The following is a 15,655-nucleotide window of genomic DNA, read 5'->3' on the forward strand; positions in this document are numbered from 1 at the left end:
GAGACAAACTGCCATGGATCTTATCATTCACATGAAACAGTGCGCTGAAACTATCTACAAACTTAACCTGATATGATTTTATGGACAATTTGTGTTTATTTAAATTTACTGTGGGTTTTAAATGGTGCTTGCAGTAGAGTCTTATTCGGAAAGTCAAAAACAAATGCGACCTAGAGAGCTCAGTCTGTTCACAGCTCTAACTTGCACTAAGAACTAAGCATTTTAAATGTCTATTTCCTATGCCATAGGGTAGTAATTAAATTGACCATAATGATAAGTGCACGATAACACCACAGCAATTAGTAAAGCAAATACAGCTGGATCAAAAAAGCTAGTAGCTTTCTGGAATTTGTTACATGCATCAGGTAGAATCATGCACACAGAAAATCATCATCATCTCGGTCCAGAAAATACATAGACAATAAAATATTGACAGTGTCAATAATCAAGCTGGTTTATTATTTTATGAATGCAGTTGAAATAAACATTAACACTCAAAGAGAGCATGACACTTGCACAAGTTTCTATTTGATGTAGAGATATGGATATTGTTAACATCCCTTTATGTAAATAATTTGTAGTTGAAGTTGTGCTTTGCATGTCTTTCAAACTTTGTAATAAAATGTGAAGTCAAAATACAGCAGTTCCAATGTCATTTGTTTACAAAAGACAAAATACAACCAGTTTACAAAATATGAACATTATATTACACACAAACCAACCACTTATTATTAAGGTATTCAAACACTAAAAGTACTAAATTGTTACATCAAAGGAGATCAAAAGCCAAAAAGAAATGAATGATCTATGTTCAGAGTACCCGAGTAAAACCACAGAATGCACTGGAACCTTCAGGCGCAACTCTTTATGCTTCTATATGAATAGCACATTTAAAACTTGAACAATGCAAGCATTTGCTGCAATTTTGCAAAAGCCTTTGTGCTATATCTTCTTTATAATGAACATGTTCAAACACACACCTGAGAGTGCATTAATACATTCAGTTTAAGCAAAGACAAGTTTAATGGTGTGTTTGAGACTCCACATCCAGTCTCACATTTGTTTACTGAGATGTAGTAAACAGGAATTAAAAGATATTGCTCATCTTAAACGTGAACCTGTAAACAAGTGCTCTTCTTTTGAAGTGTTATAAAAGACAAAACAGGAGGCAAAACAGTGCTGGTTGTAAAACTTGGCTTTACCCATTGATATAGGTACTTTTATATCCAACCAATCTACAAAAGTAAAAGGCCTTGCAAAATGTATCAAGCATGTAAATGTATTTCTCTCTTTATCGTTACAGTACATTAGAAATACAAAATATATTTTACTGATCTGCAATTCTGTTCTAATGTTGATTTGATGAACTACAGTAAATGACATAAATTGCCATGGAACAAAATGTACAAGAAGCACATTTTGTCCAAAATGAACAAGATCTCTGCCTCAGCATGCAACTTGAAGTGCCATCCAGGTGTCTAGTTCTTCAAGCTTGGAACAGAGGAGCGAATCCAACTTCTGCAAAATAAGCCCATCATCCACTTTAGAAGAGAGCCAGACACCTCGTCTGGTTCTACAGATCCCAGAGTTCCCTAAGGCTTTCCTCTGGGCTCCACCCCCTGCTATTCCACCGACCAGAGGCTTCTTGGGCTTCCTGGCAACACCCAGTTCGGGGAATTCAACAAAGCGCTTTACCTTTTTTTGGCCTACAACAGCCTGAGAGCCATCTCGCCGGTTGAGAGGCACCTCAAAAATGGTTTCCAAACGTCTGAAAAGTTCAAATCAGTAGCTAAAATTATCAGATGTTAAAACACAGCATGCCAAAAGGCAAACTTAAGTTCCTAATATTCATGTTGCTTCATTTTCTACACATCTACCAACTAGAGTTTTGAATGCAAATTATTGAAGTCTGTAGTTTTTAAACTGTTGTATAGACTGGCTCCACAAATATCTGTTATGTACAGCCTGTGTTTTTACTTTGGCAGTACAGGATGCGAATGGTTGAGGTTGTAACCAATTTTTCCTCTGCAAACTTTAAAGGTTTTCAGCACTAATTACTTGATTAGTGTGCACCATTATTTTTGGCCACAAAAAAGCACAAAACATTGGTGTGATCGACAAAAATGTAATGTTCTGTCTGCCTAAAAGTCTCTGTGTACAGACGCCAGATTTCCTAAAGAGGAGTTAATGTTTCAGATGTGTGTGCCTCTAATCGGTGTCCCTGCATGTCAAAATCAGGCATACTGAAGAAGTTCCATGAAGTACTTGTGCATGTATATGTATGTGCTTTGTAAAATGTTCCAGTCATTTCCTCAATAAAGCCGTATATAACTAGCAAAGTTTAAACTTGGCTGCTTTCTGAAGATGAAGGATGTAAAACACGCAGACAGAAGTTATATTAAAAGTTTAATGTTTTTAGCTGTGGTGCTTTTAAAAGCAATGAATTAAGAGACTTTTTAGAATGTTTAAAATACATTTGCTGCTTTTAGTCCATATCCATTACCTTTAAGGTAATTTATGTACTACTGTACTTCAAAACATTGACAAAATTTGTTTTCACAAGATATCAGCATTTGAAATTGCAGTCTCTCTCTCTTCTGGCTAAAAAGACTCCATGACGCCACATAGAGATTCCGAAATCTTGTCCAATCAAATGCTTTCCTAACGAGAACACACCCTCCCCCTACAACGGTTTAGTGCATCTGGTTGTTTTAACTGGTGCTGATCATGCATGACACTTCGAAAGGAGCACAATCAATGCTGCAGGGTTGTTTTTAGAATCGTTAAAAAAAGAGAGTTCTCCATCACCTTTTTAGCCATCTGAAGCGCTCCTAGTGGAGGATTATTGAATTTGAAGGGAATAGGGCATAGGGATGATCACTTCTGAATGGGATGCACCAACGTGGGAGCTAGACGGCAAGAACATTTCTGGAGTTTATATATATATATTTTTGTACAGCCAGAGGTTTCTAGGGATGTACAACACCAGTAAGTGTTCTTTATGCTTGGTGTATTGCGATTCAAAACATGGATATATTATCTTTTACTCGCCCATTTCTCATTCATCAACATTGGACTTCAACAATGGCTCCAGCCTTCCTTTTATCCAAATTGACTTACAAAATGAGGAAGGATACATCATAAGCGATTCAAGGAGACAATAACATGAATAGTGCAGCAATACAAAATTTTAATTGCATTTCAGTAGGAAATACGTCAAAACATCAAATTGAACTGTGCTTGTCAGTTACTATAAGCATTGTAAACTTTGTGAAGTTCCATTTGTTATTTACACCATCACTTGTGTACAAATTCACTATATTCACCAATAGATTTCAATTTTAATAATTTTTGGACTTTAAATCGCCTGTTGAAAGCAAATTTACGCATAGTCCACAGGTTTATTTGTAAGGTATTGTGGAGAGTAGTTATGTCTATTGTCAATTATTTATGGTGGGTTGTCAGACAGTAAATGGATTGCTTTAATAAAATGTTGCAAAAGAAAAAATCTGTTGGGTAACGTGAACTAAATGTTGGAGCATTTCTAATTATACCTCCTAATATAAATTATAAATACCTCATATTTATTTGTTGTGCATTTATCAGTTTATCTATTGTAGGGCTGCACTTAGCGCCCATAGGAAACGCATCAACTAACACATTAAATTGCGATGTGCTGTTGTGAATTATGATTCAAAAACTCCCTATCTTGGACATATCTGGGTGTACACCAAAATGTGGTGTGCACATGCATTTTTGACTACTTCCATATGACGTTTTTGTGATCTGATAACAAAACATTTTGGACCTCGTTTATAGCTGAATTTAGTTCTGACCACCTTAAACACATATTGACATCTGGTTGAAACGGGGTCAAAATATCTTCTTAGATCCCACTATATGGGTGCTTCCAATCGGAAGGCTGCAGTCTAGCTAGGCTGTATATCTCGGCTGCCACGTCATCAAGCACAGCCGAAATTAAGCCATTTTCAAAATATGGCAAACTAAAGATGTAACAAAGGCTGCATTCCAAGGATCCTTACAAATAAGGCAGCCATTGTTACAGCTTTCGTTTGCCATATTGTGAAAATGGCTTCATGGCTTTCAATCACCCACAATCCCTTGCAAATTCACACTTACTAAACAGTCTCATTCTAGCACTGAATGCTGAGGGGGAGCCTAGCCAACAGCCTCAGAAGGACTGTCTAGGAAGGACACCAGTCCTTTTTTTTTTTTCACATTTTGTCATGTTGCAGCTTTATGCCAAAATGCTTTAAATAATTTTTTTCTCACATCAATCTACACTCCATACCCCATAATGACAAAGCAAATAACAGATTTTTGATAACTTTGCAAATTTATTAAAAAGAAAAACTGAAATATAAGTATTTAGACCCTTTGCTATGACACTTAAAAATTAGCTCGTGTGATTGGAGTCCACCAATGGCAAATTCAATTGATTGGACATGATTTGGAAAGGCACACACCTGTCTATATAAGGATTCACAGCTGAAAATGCATATCAGAGCAAAAACCAAGCCATGAGGTCAAAATTGCATGCAGAACTCAGAGACAGGATTGTGTCGAGGCACAGATCTGGGGAAGGCTACAAAAAACATTTGGCTTCCCAAGAGCACAGTGGCCTCCATAGTTAGAGATGGGCCTTTGCAAGAGGTGACCAAGAACCTGATGGTCACTCTGGATGATCTCCAGAGTGTGGAGATGGGAGAAACTTGCAGAAGGACAACCATAACTGCAAAACTCCACCAATCTCGGCTTTATGGCAGAGTGGCTAGACGGAAGCCTCTCAGTGCAAGACCACATAAATGACTCTCAGACTGTGAGAAACAATTCTCTGGTCTGATGAAACGAAGATTGAACTGTTTGGCCTCAATTCCAAACATCATGTCTGAAGTAAATAGGCACATCGCCTGCACAATACCATCCCAATGATGAAGCATGGTGGTGGTATCATCATGCTGTGGGGGGGTGTTTTTCAGCAGCAGGGACTGGCAGACTGGTCATGGTGGAAGGAAAGCTGAACACATCAAAATACAGAGATATCCTTAATGTAAACCTGGTCCAGAATCCTCAGGACCTCAGACCGGGTCAAAGGTTCACCTTCCAACAGGATCCCAAGCACACAGCCAAGACAATGCAAGAGTGGCTTAGGTAGAACTCTGTGAATGTCCTTTAGTGGCAACCATCCTGACAGAGCATGAGAGGATCTGCAGGAAATCCCCAAATCCAGGTGTGCAAAGCTTCTCGCGTCATACCTAAAAACACCTGAGGCTGTAATCGCTGCCAAAGGTGCATCAACTAAGTACAGTGTTAAGGGTCTGAATACGTATGTCAGTGTGATATTTCATTTTATATATATAATATTTATATATTATATATATAAAAAATGTGCAAAGTTATCAAAAATCAATTTTTTGCTTTGTCATTATGGGGTATGGCGTGTGATTGAAGGTGAAGATTTGTTTTGTTTTTTTAAGGCATTTTAGCATAAGACTGCAACATACCAAAATGTAAAAAATTTAATGGGTTTGAATACTTTCTAAATGCACTATAACTAGGCTGCAGCCTTCCAATTGAGAAGCACCCTATATGTTGCTCACAGCTCTTAAGCTTTCACTCAGTGATTTCAATTTACTCAATGTTGAAACATATTTCAGGTACTTGGTATGGTAACTGGCCTGAAGAGTTTGAGAACTTAAGATATGATAAATTAGTAATTTAGTAAAACACAAGATAAAACAAACATGTGGAAAAATCCTCACCCATCAGGAGGTTTGCTGAAGTTTTTATTGGTGTAGATTTCCTCCAAGCTAAAATCCTTCTTCTTTATTCTGTAAAAATACCAAACGTGTATCAATGGTGTGATGGAATAAATGCAAACAAACATTAGCTAAGGAAGGAGAAATGACAGAAAGGCAACCTGCTCTAAATATACACACCTGATGATCTTAGGAAGGCCCATTGGGGTGAGATTATTCTGAGGCTTTGGAATTTTCTTACAGATACGAATAGAGGAGACTTTTCCTTGATGACCCTCCTTAATTTCTGTCTGTTTGGATAGTGAAGATGTAATAAGTATAAAGAAAAATTCTACGTTGAAGACTTCAAAACCATGGTAAAAGAAAGATTTATTGAAAGCTGAAACGTCTTGCACCTTGATTTCAGAGTCTGATAATGCTTTTTCCTCAGAGATGGATGTAGATGAGATTTGAAGGCTATAGTTTTGATCCATTGATTCCTCACACCTCATTTGAAGCATCACATGGTCTCCCTCCAAAGACCTTTGTGAAAATACATTTTAGGGAGGAAATTAGTATTTCTAATGAATTTGATCTGTATAATTTTATGAAGGGTTTAGTGAAGCAGGAAATATTTAATCTGAGAAAATATAAATGCTACATTGTACAATATGTGCTAGGATAATATTGTACATGTATCATCCTGTGGATTAGATATCGGGTCTCATTCACTAATAACGGCATACAAGTTGCATACTTGTGTGTGCAGAATAGGTTTTCACGGAAATAAGTATTATGCATAAAACTTGCCCAAATTGTCTTCATAGAAGTGCACTGCTGTGAAGTAATTTGCTAGTCTCTACAAACGTATCCTTAATCCGTATAGACGTATCAAGATCTTTAATGTAAAGACAAGTGTGCTATTCTCAAAAAAACATCTTATATGAAAACATCTTTCATATAGGCCTAGACTTCACACGATTGGCTGAAAATGTATACATAACCTAGCTATCGAATGAAGTTACAGCATATACTTTTTGCTACTTTAAAACAAGTATAGTCATTTATTGTCACTTTTTCAATTTCTAAGAATAATAATATATATCTTACAGGGATACAAACTCATGAGGGGTGAAAATGGTAAGTCATAGCAAATGTTTCAGATGTATATTTTCAATTGATTTGTTTGTTGAATTGAAAGCTTTTTGTTGTAGTTATAGCTTTTAAATGTTTAAGCTTAAAGTAATCCTTTCAAGTGATTTTAATAAGGGAAATTTGGACAAACAATTTGGACAAATTATCATCAGAAAATTACTTAAGCTGAAAGATGAGTTGTTTGCATCCTTAATCTTAAAAGAGGGGAAGCCAAAAGTGCTCTTGGAGCCATCTTACTGCAAAGTTTAGATCCAAACCTAATCAAACACACCTGAACCAGCTAATCAAGGACTTCAGGATTACTTGAAAATTACAGGCAGGTGTGATGGAGCAGGGTTGAAGCTGAATTCTGCAGGAAGGTAGATTGCTGGTTTCCACAGTCTTAAAACATTTCTGCTATTCCATATTTCTTAAGCCACCAAGAGTCTGTGATTTTTGCACATGTTTAGTTGAACAGTTGGTTCAAATTTGTATCCTACATTTGGAATAAATTGTGTAAATTAAGTATGGACTTATTGATAAATCATGATTTCTTTGTGACAAAATGTTTGCACACAGGTTTTACAAATACATACGTACACCCTGTTAGTGAATGCGACCCTTTGTGAAGGTGGATGGACTCTGAAAAATTACCTGCAGAGTGATGACACACAGGCAGGAGGAATCTCAGGACTGGGAGTGACAACAGTGGAGGGGCCAGATAAAGCACGACAGGCTGTGAGGGTGGATGTAAAGGGGGAACTGAAGGAGGACGATGATGAGGATGTGGCGAAACTGGACGCAAAAGGGGAGGCAATGGCATGAAAGCTGCCAGTGCTGGTGTCACTAGCATGGCTACGCCCTTGACTTGAGCTTTTGGACAAGAACGCTAGAGGACTAGACAAAAAACAAGAGGCAATGGCTGTGAGTGAGGTTGAGGGAGAGTATGGGAAGGAAGGACCACTGTAGTGGCCACCCCTACTAGCAGGGTACACCTCCTTACGAAGACACAGAGGGGCAATTTCTCGTTCCGTCTCTACACTACAGACAGTATGCCGGCGAGTACGCTTGGACGGAGAGTTTAAATGGGTGGGAAGTGGAACAGGTGAGCTCTTTTTAGGTGGTGAGGTAGTACTGTTGTCATGCATGTGGGAAAGGGGTAAATGAGAGTCACTCAATAATAGAGAAGGGATTTCAGGGCAGGAGTAGCTGCGCAGGAGGCGTTTGGAGCCTCTACCTGATGACAACACTACTGGAATGGCATCCATTGTCTGTTCTTGGGTCTCTGCCTCAACTTTGCTTCCAATAGCACCTTTCCTTTTTCCAGCGAAAACATATTTGCTACATTCTCGGTTCATAATCTTTGTGGGTCTTCTTGGCTTTCTTTCTGACTCTAATGGAGCTGTCGAATTAGGCTGCACTGGTGGTGACACAAATCCATTTTTTTCTTCTCTTACTTCAAGTCCTGAAAGCACCCCTGTAGACAGAAATGACTCCTGCTCCTCAGTTGCAATAATAGTCCTTTGAGTTTCATCGCTCTGAAGTACTGTTCTTTTTGCAGGTTTACTGGGTCCTGCTGGATGAACTACTGAAGTTGTACAGCAGTCCTTAAAATTTTGCTTGGGTGGATGAAGATTCCTCTTTTGTAAAGCTGCATTTCCTGCACTTTTAAGAAAATGCTGTCTTGTCTTCTGAGATTCAACAATCTTCTCAAAAGTCTCTTGTGCCTGCATGGGGTGTTGCAATCCTGGAAGCTCTGATAGTCTGGAATTTTCATAATTACATTTTCCCATGGCATTCGAATTATTGCAGTCTAAGATCTTGTCAATCAAGACATTTCTTGTGTCATTTTGGAAGGATGTAGCATCAGTGGCATCACCTTCATTAGCAGAGGTCAGTAACATTCCACATTTTACATTTTTTCTCGACCGAATTCTTACTGCCTTTTCCAGTCTAATTTGTTTAATCTCTGTGGAGTTACAAGAGTGTGAGGTGTCAGAGACAACAGAATTTCTCATATCAACATCGTCAAGGATCATTTTTGAGACTTGGAGCTGTTGCACTGTAGAAATCCCTTTCCTCTTTTTCCTGATCTGAACAATTGTTACATCCTCCTGATTCTTTTCCAAAGACATGTCATTGTCTTTGACCTTGTTTTTATTCTTTGTAGGCCTCAGGCCTCCCTCTTCAGCTTTTTGCAAATTACATTTCCCCCTTACCAGCAAGTCTTTCTTTGCCTCTCGACACCTCTTTGCCCTCACTTTCACAACAGAAGTGCTCTTTGGACAGTCTGATACTTCAGCCGAGTGATGCGTCCATTCCATAACATTTTCAGACTGTGATTCCTTCATGTTATGAGTATTTTGTCCCGTCACAAATGTGTCCAATTCTGTCGAGGTGAACTCAAAAGTCTGTGACAGAGGCTTCACTGACTTTCTAGGGCTTTTCCTAATGGCCATCTGTGAATAAGATTTCTCATTGCCAAACACACAACCTCTTCTTGTGTCTCCACCTATCATGTGAAAATCAGAGGAAATACTAGAAGCGGCTTCAGAATCATTGTTTGAAGAAGTTGTTTTTGTGTTTTCTGCAATTACGGAGTTTGTTTCTAGTTTCAAAAGGCTTGATGCCTCTGAAATATAGGAGTCAATACCAAGTTCACAGGCTGTGATACCATCTTCATGTTTACTGCTATGGGTCTGTCTCTCACCAATTAGTCGCTGCTGAGCAACAGCTTCATCATTTTGCACATTGGCTTGACAAGACACACATTTGGCACTTGCAGAATTCAAAGTTTTGTCATAGGACGGAATAGGTCTAGTCCTGAGAAAACGACTTCTTACTTTACAAGGACAGGAATCATGTATTCCTTCCTGAAGGACGGCTTGTGACTGCCTTGAAGGACGATCTATCTGATTTTCTTCCTCATTTTGTGCAACCTTAAAATTGCTGTGCATTTTAATATTATCCAATACTGGTTTGTGGGTGTTACTTGAAACTGTACCAAAATTCAGTCTCTGTGCAACTCTATGGCGTTTAGGAGCAATGTTACACTGCACTCCTTCTGTTGAAGGCCTTTTTGAAAACAACCCATTTTTATATTTATCACTGGTAGTCACCCCCTCCTCAGTCCTGGTTGAACTTTCCACATTTGACTTGATTAACTGTTGATGCGGATCAGACAATCCAGCTGAGGACAGTGAGTCACTGGACTTAAAAAGGCGAACAGGGCTCATGACAATCTCCGTAAAGCTAGCCATCTTGGATTTGAATGACTGTAGAAGTGGACCAATCTCCCATCTTTTAATTACTGGAAGTCTCTCTGGGGATTCCCACTCCATTGATTTCTGGTCATTGTTATGCTCATTTGTGTGGCTGCCATTTCCTAACTGTGGTGTTGCACAGGATAACATTTTGAAGCCTTTCTCAACTTCATCTCTACAATCATAAAGAAAGGGGGGTAAAGAAAACATTTAGTAAAAAAAATAAAAATAATACACAACATATTTAAAACCATTTATGCTAGTTGAGGGTTACAGATCCTTCCATAGTTAGCATATCTTAACATGTCTTACTCTGAATATTGCTCCATCTCAGCTTAAACTCCAAAGATTTTCTGCAAAAAAAAAAAAAGTGGTTTAAGACAAAGAAATGTAATAATGAAGCATGCAACACAATAATCAGTAACATCTGTAAGTGTTTAAACAATTTAATTAACTGTAACAGTAGATGGACAGGAATGTGATTAATAAGAGGGTACAGTAATCATATTTATGTACATAGAAAATTACCACAGGATCTTTTTACTACAATACAATAAAAAAATTACAGTTTCTGATAATGAGAATCTTCATTTAAAACAACAAAAATAGAAGTAAACCGTCTGGATATGTTACAGTAATAAGAATTGGAGAGTTAAATGTGTAAAGTTTTCTGAAAATAATGGTCGCACACAACACAATATCTTAATGTTCTAAATGTAGGCATCATTTTCTTTGTGCCAAATATAATTATATGCTTTACTGTACTGATTTTCTTCACAGGTTTCAGGAGAATCACCCCATTAATTAGTATGCAAGCACTTAACCATATGTATGAGCTACTTTACAGCTCTATAACTTGGGGTTGTGACTTCTAATTCGGTTATTTTTTATACAGTGCAAAAATTAACAAAATTCAGAGAAATGTCAGTGAGACATTACCATGATGTTTTCTTCTCGCTTGCATATGGATGATTTCATGTGTTGAGATTATAATGACTGGGCCTCACTGTTGATCCTCATTCTTATTCTCTTTTCTGGTCATAGGATGGAGTCCACTTTTTCTGTTTGCCAACCTCATTTAAAAAACATTGCAACTGTGGAATGGCAGTATACCGGTTAACCATTCCACTTTCTAAGCTTACATCATGATAATTTGCCAAGCTTTTATCCACAATACCACATTCGATACATACAGGTGAAACTCGAAAAATTAGAATATCGTGCAAAAGTTCATTAATTTCAGTAATTCAACTTAAAAGGTGAAACTAATATATTATATAGACTCATTACAAGCAAAGTAAGATATTTCAAGCCTTTATTTGATATAATTTTTATGATTATGGCTTACAGCTTATGAAAACCTCAAATTCAGAATCTCAGAAAATTAGAATATTACATGAAATCAATAAAAAAAAAAAAAGGATTTTAAATACAGAAATGTCGGCCCTCTGAAAAGTATAATCATGCATATGTACTCAGTACTTGGTTTAGGCCCCTTTTGCATTAATTACTGCCTCAATGCGGCGTGGCATGGATGCTATCAGCCTGTGGCACTGCTGAGGTGTTATGGAAGACCAAGATGCTTCAATAGCGGCCTTCAGCTCTTCTGCATTGTTTGGTCTCATGTCTCTCATCTTGCCATTAACTCAGGCGAGTTAACATTTAACATTAACATTTATGCATTTGGCAGACGCTTTTATCGACTTACAGTGCACTTATTACAGGGACAATCCCCCGGAGCAACCAGGAGTGAAGTGCCTTGCTCAAGGACACAATGGTGGTGGCTGTGGGGATCGAACCAGCGACCTTCTGATTAACTGTTATGTGCTTTAGCCCACTACGCCACCACCACTCCACCGATTGTTTTGGATAATATTCATATTTACATTTATGCATTTGGCAGACGCTTTTATCCAAAGCGACTCACAGTGCACTTATTACAGGGAGAATCCCCCCGGAGCAACCTGGAGTAAGTGCCTTGCTCAAGGGCCCAACAGTGGCATCTTGCTGGTGCCGGGGCTTGAACCCCTGACCTTCTGGTCAGTAACCCTGAGCCTCAACCACTGAGCCACCACTCAAACTCTTTGCTGGCCAATCAAGCACAGTAATACCATGGTCATTGAACCAGGTTTTGGTACTTTTGGCAGTGTGGGCAGGTGCCAAGTCCTGATGGAAAATGAAGTCAGCATCTCCATAAAGCTTGTCTGCTGAAGGAAGCATGAAGTGCTCTAAAATGTCCCGGTAGACGGCTGCATTGACTCTGGACTTCATAAAGCACAGTGGACCAACACCAGCCGATGACGTGGAAACTTCACACTGGACTTCAAGCATCTTGGATTGTGTGCCTCTCCATTCTTCCTCCATACTCTGGGACCTTGGTTTCCAAATGAGATGCAAAATTTGCTCTCATCAGAAAAGAGGACTTTGGACCACTGAGCAACAGACCAGTTCTTTTTTTCTTTAGCCCAGGTAAGACGCTTCTGACGTTGTTTGTTGTTCAGAAGCGGCTTGACAAGAGGAATACGACATTTGAAGCCCATGTCCAGGACCCGTCTGTGTGTGGTGGCTCTTGATGCAGTAACTCCAGCCTCAGTCCACTTCTTGTGAAGCTCCCCCACACATTTGAATGGCCTTTTCCTGACAATCCTACGGTCATCCCTGCTGCTTGTGCACCTTTTTCTTCCACCTTTTGAGGCTTTCCCTCCTTGTGGAGGGTGTCAATGATGGTTTTCTGCACAACGGTCAGGTCAGCAGTCTTCCCCATGATTGTGAATTCAACTAAACCAGACTGAGAGACCATTTAAAGGCTCAGGAACCCTTTGCAGGTGTTTTGGATTAATTAGCTGATTAGAATGTGACACTTTGAGCCTACAATACTGAACCTTTTCACAATATTCTAATTTTCTGAGATTCTGAATTTGGGGTTTTCATAAGCTGTAAGCCATAATCATCAAAATTATATCAAATAAAGGCTTGAAATATCTTACTTTGCTTGTAATGAGTCTATATAATATTAGTTTCACCTTTAAGTTGAATTACTGAAATTAATGAACTTTTGCACGATATTCTAATTTTTCGAGTTTCACCTGTATAGGCAAAATATGCAAACGGTCACTAGCACTTACAAAATAAAAACAGGAATAAAATAAAATGGAAAACTCTTTTTAAGAATATATATTAATACATGTATTAATTACTATCACTCCCACACAGGTGATTCATAGCTTATTCACCTTGTATGAATAAACCTACTACAGGTATAAATGCACTACAAAATCCTGAGAATCATTATATTTAAAAGGTTAGTTAGAATTTTCATATTTGGACTATCATCATTTACTCATCCTCATACTATTCCAGATGTGTATAACTAACTTCATTCTGCTGAACAGAAAGATTTTTAGAATATCTCAGATTTGTAGGTCCACATATTGCAAGTAAATAATGACCAGAACTCGAACAAAAGGAGATAAAGTATAAATGTAATTCATATGACTTCAGTGGTTTAATCAATGTCTTTGAAGCGATCCAGTTGGTTTTGGGTGAGAAAAGACCAAAATATAACTCCCTTTTCACCATACATCTTGACAGCAGTCTCCTTGGTGATCATGATTTCAAGCTCGATTACATTTCCTACAGTGCCATCTAGCGCTCTGTGCATGCCTCGAGCACTAGGAAGTGTAATCGAGTTTGAAATCATGATCATGCAGTGAAAGAAGTTGTTATATTTTGGTCTGTTCTCACCCAAATCCAACTGGGTCACATCAGAAGACATTGATTAAACAACTGAAGCAATATGGAATACTTTAATACTGCCTTTATATTCTTTTTGGAGCTTCAAAGGCCTTATCACCATTCACTTGCATTGTATGGATCTACAGAGCTGAGATATTCTTCTAAAAATCTTCATTTGTGTTAAGAAAAAATTAATTCATACATATCTGGGATGCATGAGGGTGAGTAAATTATGAGAATTAAAATTTTTGGGAGAACAATTCCTTTAAATGTAGATGGATACCCAAAAAGCTACACAGGGCACAAAAAGGCAATTTTATTACCCTTTTCTTCATCGCTGGGTGATGAGACCTTTATTTTCATTTTTATTATAAAATTAAACCAAAAAAATATTATATTCTCCTCAATCTTTCACTAACACGAAACACTGAATAGGAGTATTGTACGTGCTATAAGGGGTGAAAAGCTTGTGAAAACACCTGTGGTGAATCGTGTCTGTCACCTGCTGTTATTATGTATACAGTCACCATCATATTAAAATATACAGTATGATAGAAGAGCTACATTCAGGTTCAATAATTATAGGTAGAAATGAAAGATTCAATTAGAAGAACGCCTCTACAAATTATAACAATATGATGCTCTTTACAGTGAGAACAAAATCCCATATTAATGTGTAAATAAAGGCAGTTCTGTCATCAGGCCGCAGCATTTAATACTGCTCAAGTTAACTTTTTAGTCAATTATATTTATATCAATTTACATTTTCCGCTCGACTAACCAGCAATCTCCACTTGATATGGTTGCGATTATTAAACTCTTCGATGCGTTGAAAACCGATTTTACTCTTAACATTCTGTTTAAGACCAAACTCAGTACTTCAGAATCAGACATATTTCTGTATTTAAAGATATTAATTTTCTTTTTTCATTGTCAAACGTGTGTAGTTGATGTTAGCTATTCGGCTAACCACCTCGACATCCATCTCTACCGTGAGAAGAGATCCAACAACAGCATTGTGATTTCTCAGACAATGCGCAATAGACTGTGCAATTTTTTCTTTGGGTACAAATATTAATCATCTTTCTGAGCAGACGCTTTACTAGAGATGTACGTTTCCAGACACTGGTGTGGTTTTGTGTACGTCGTCGAAGTAAATGCAGCTAGCTATGCTGCTATCTACGCATAATACCGTAAAATACATTACAATAAGAGTGCTTGTACTACCTCGTCCTTCAAACAAGCATGGGTGTAACCGATGTAAATAAACTGCACACATACCTAAAACATTTGTAGGGAAACGTGTGGCGTAGCTGAGAAAACATCCCTTTTAGGCGTTGTTTTTAAAACACCGTAAGTCGGTGTTGGTGTGACGTTTCCATGCCGGACGTTGCGCTCTAACGATTCTGACAAATCATTCGGTGCGACTGTGCTCCCGGTCTGTGAAAGAGCCAATCACTGTGGCCCGCTACTCTGGTATGCTCTAAAATTCAGCCAATTAGAAATGTGCAAGCGCCAACGAACTTACCAATTTTGTTTCAGGAGGGAAATCGAACCAATAGCGATGTCATAAACAGTCGTCTTTGTCCCCATGTGAACTTAGTTTATTTTTTTTTATAAGTGATGGGAAGTCCGATTCTTTTCCTCGAACCAGTTCTTCGGGAGGGTTCGCTTCAATGAACTGGTTAAAAAAAAACGATTCACCAAGTACATCATCACGTAATGACGTCACTATATATAACTCTAATACGCCGGCGTCGTAGA

The 15,655-nt window shown here is 38.1% G+C and overlaps 1 protein-coding gene across 2 annotated transcripts; it reads right to left on the reverse strand.

The window, feature by feature from the left end:
• Positions 1-1,441: 1,441 nt before the first annotated feature.
• On the reverse strand, positions 1,442-15,272 carry LOC127652873 (uncharacterized). Of its 2 annotated transcripts, XM_052139292.1 has the most exons (8): positions 15,173-15,272; positions 11,096-11,250; positions 10,469-10,509; positions 7,548-10,331; positions 6,176-6,302; positions 5,961-6,070; positions 5,784-5,852; positions 1,442-1,768 (listed from the first exon to the last, which is right to left on the reverse strand). In XM_052139292.1, exons 3-8 carry the CDS (start codon positions 10,483-10,485, stop codon positions 1,447-1,449), a joined length of 3,429 nt encoding a protein of 1,142 aa, XP_051995252.1. In that variant the 5' UTR covers positions 10,486-10,509; positions 11,096-11,250; positions 15,173-15,272; the 3' UTR covers positions 1,442-1,446. The 2 variants fall into 2 exon arrangements, with proteins under 2 accessions (XP_051995252.1, XP_051995253.1); XM_052139293.1 differs by lacking the exon at positions 11,096-11,250.
• Positions 15,273-15,655: the final 383 nt, after the last annotated feature.

Source organism: Xyrauchen texanus, chromosome 12 (assembly GCF_025860055.1).
Source record: "Xyrauchen texanus isolate HMW12.3.18 chromosome 12, RBS_HiC_50CHRs, whole genome shotgun sequence".
Taxonomy (NCBI): Eukaryota; Metazoa; Chordata; class Actinopteri; order Cypriniformes; family Catostomidae; genus Xyrauchen; species Xyrauchen texanus.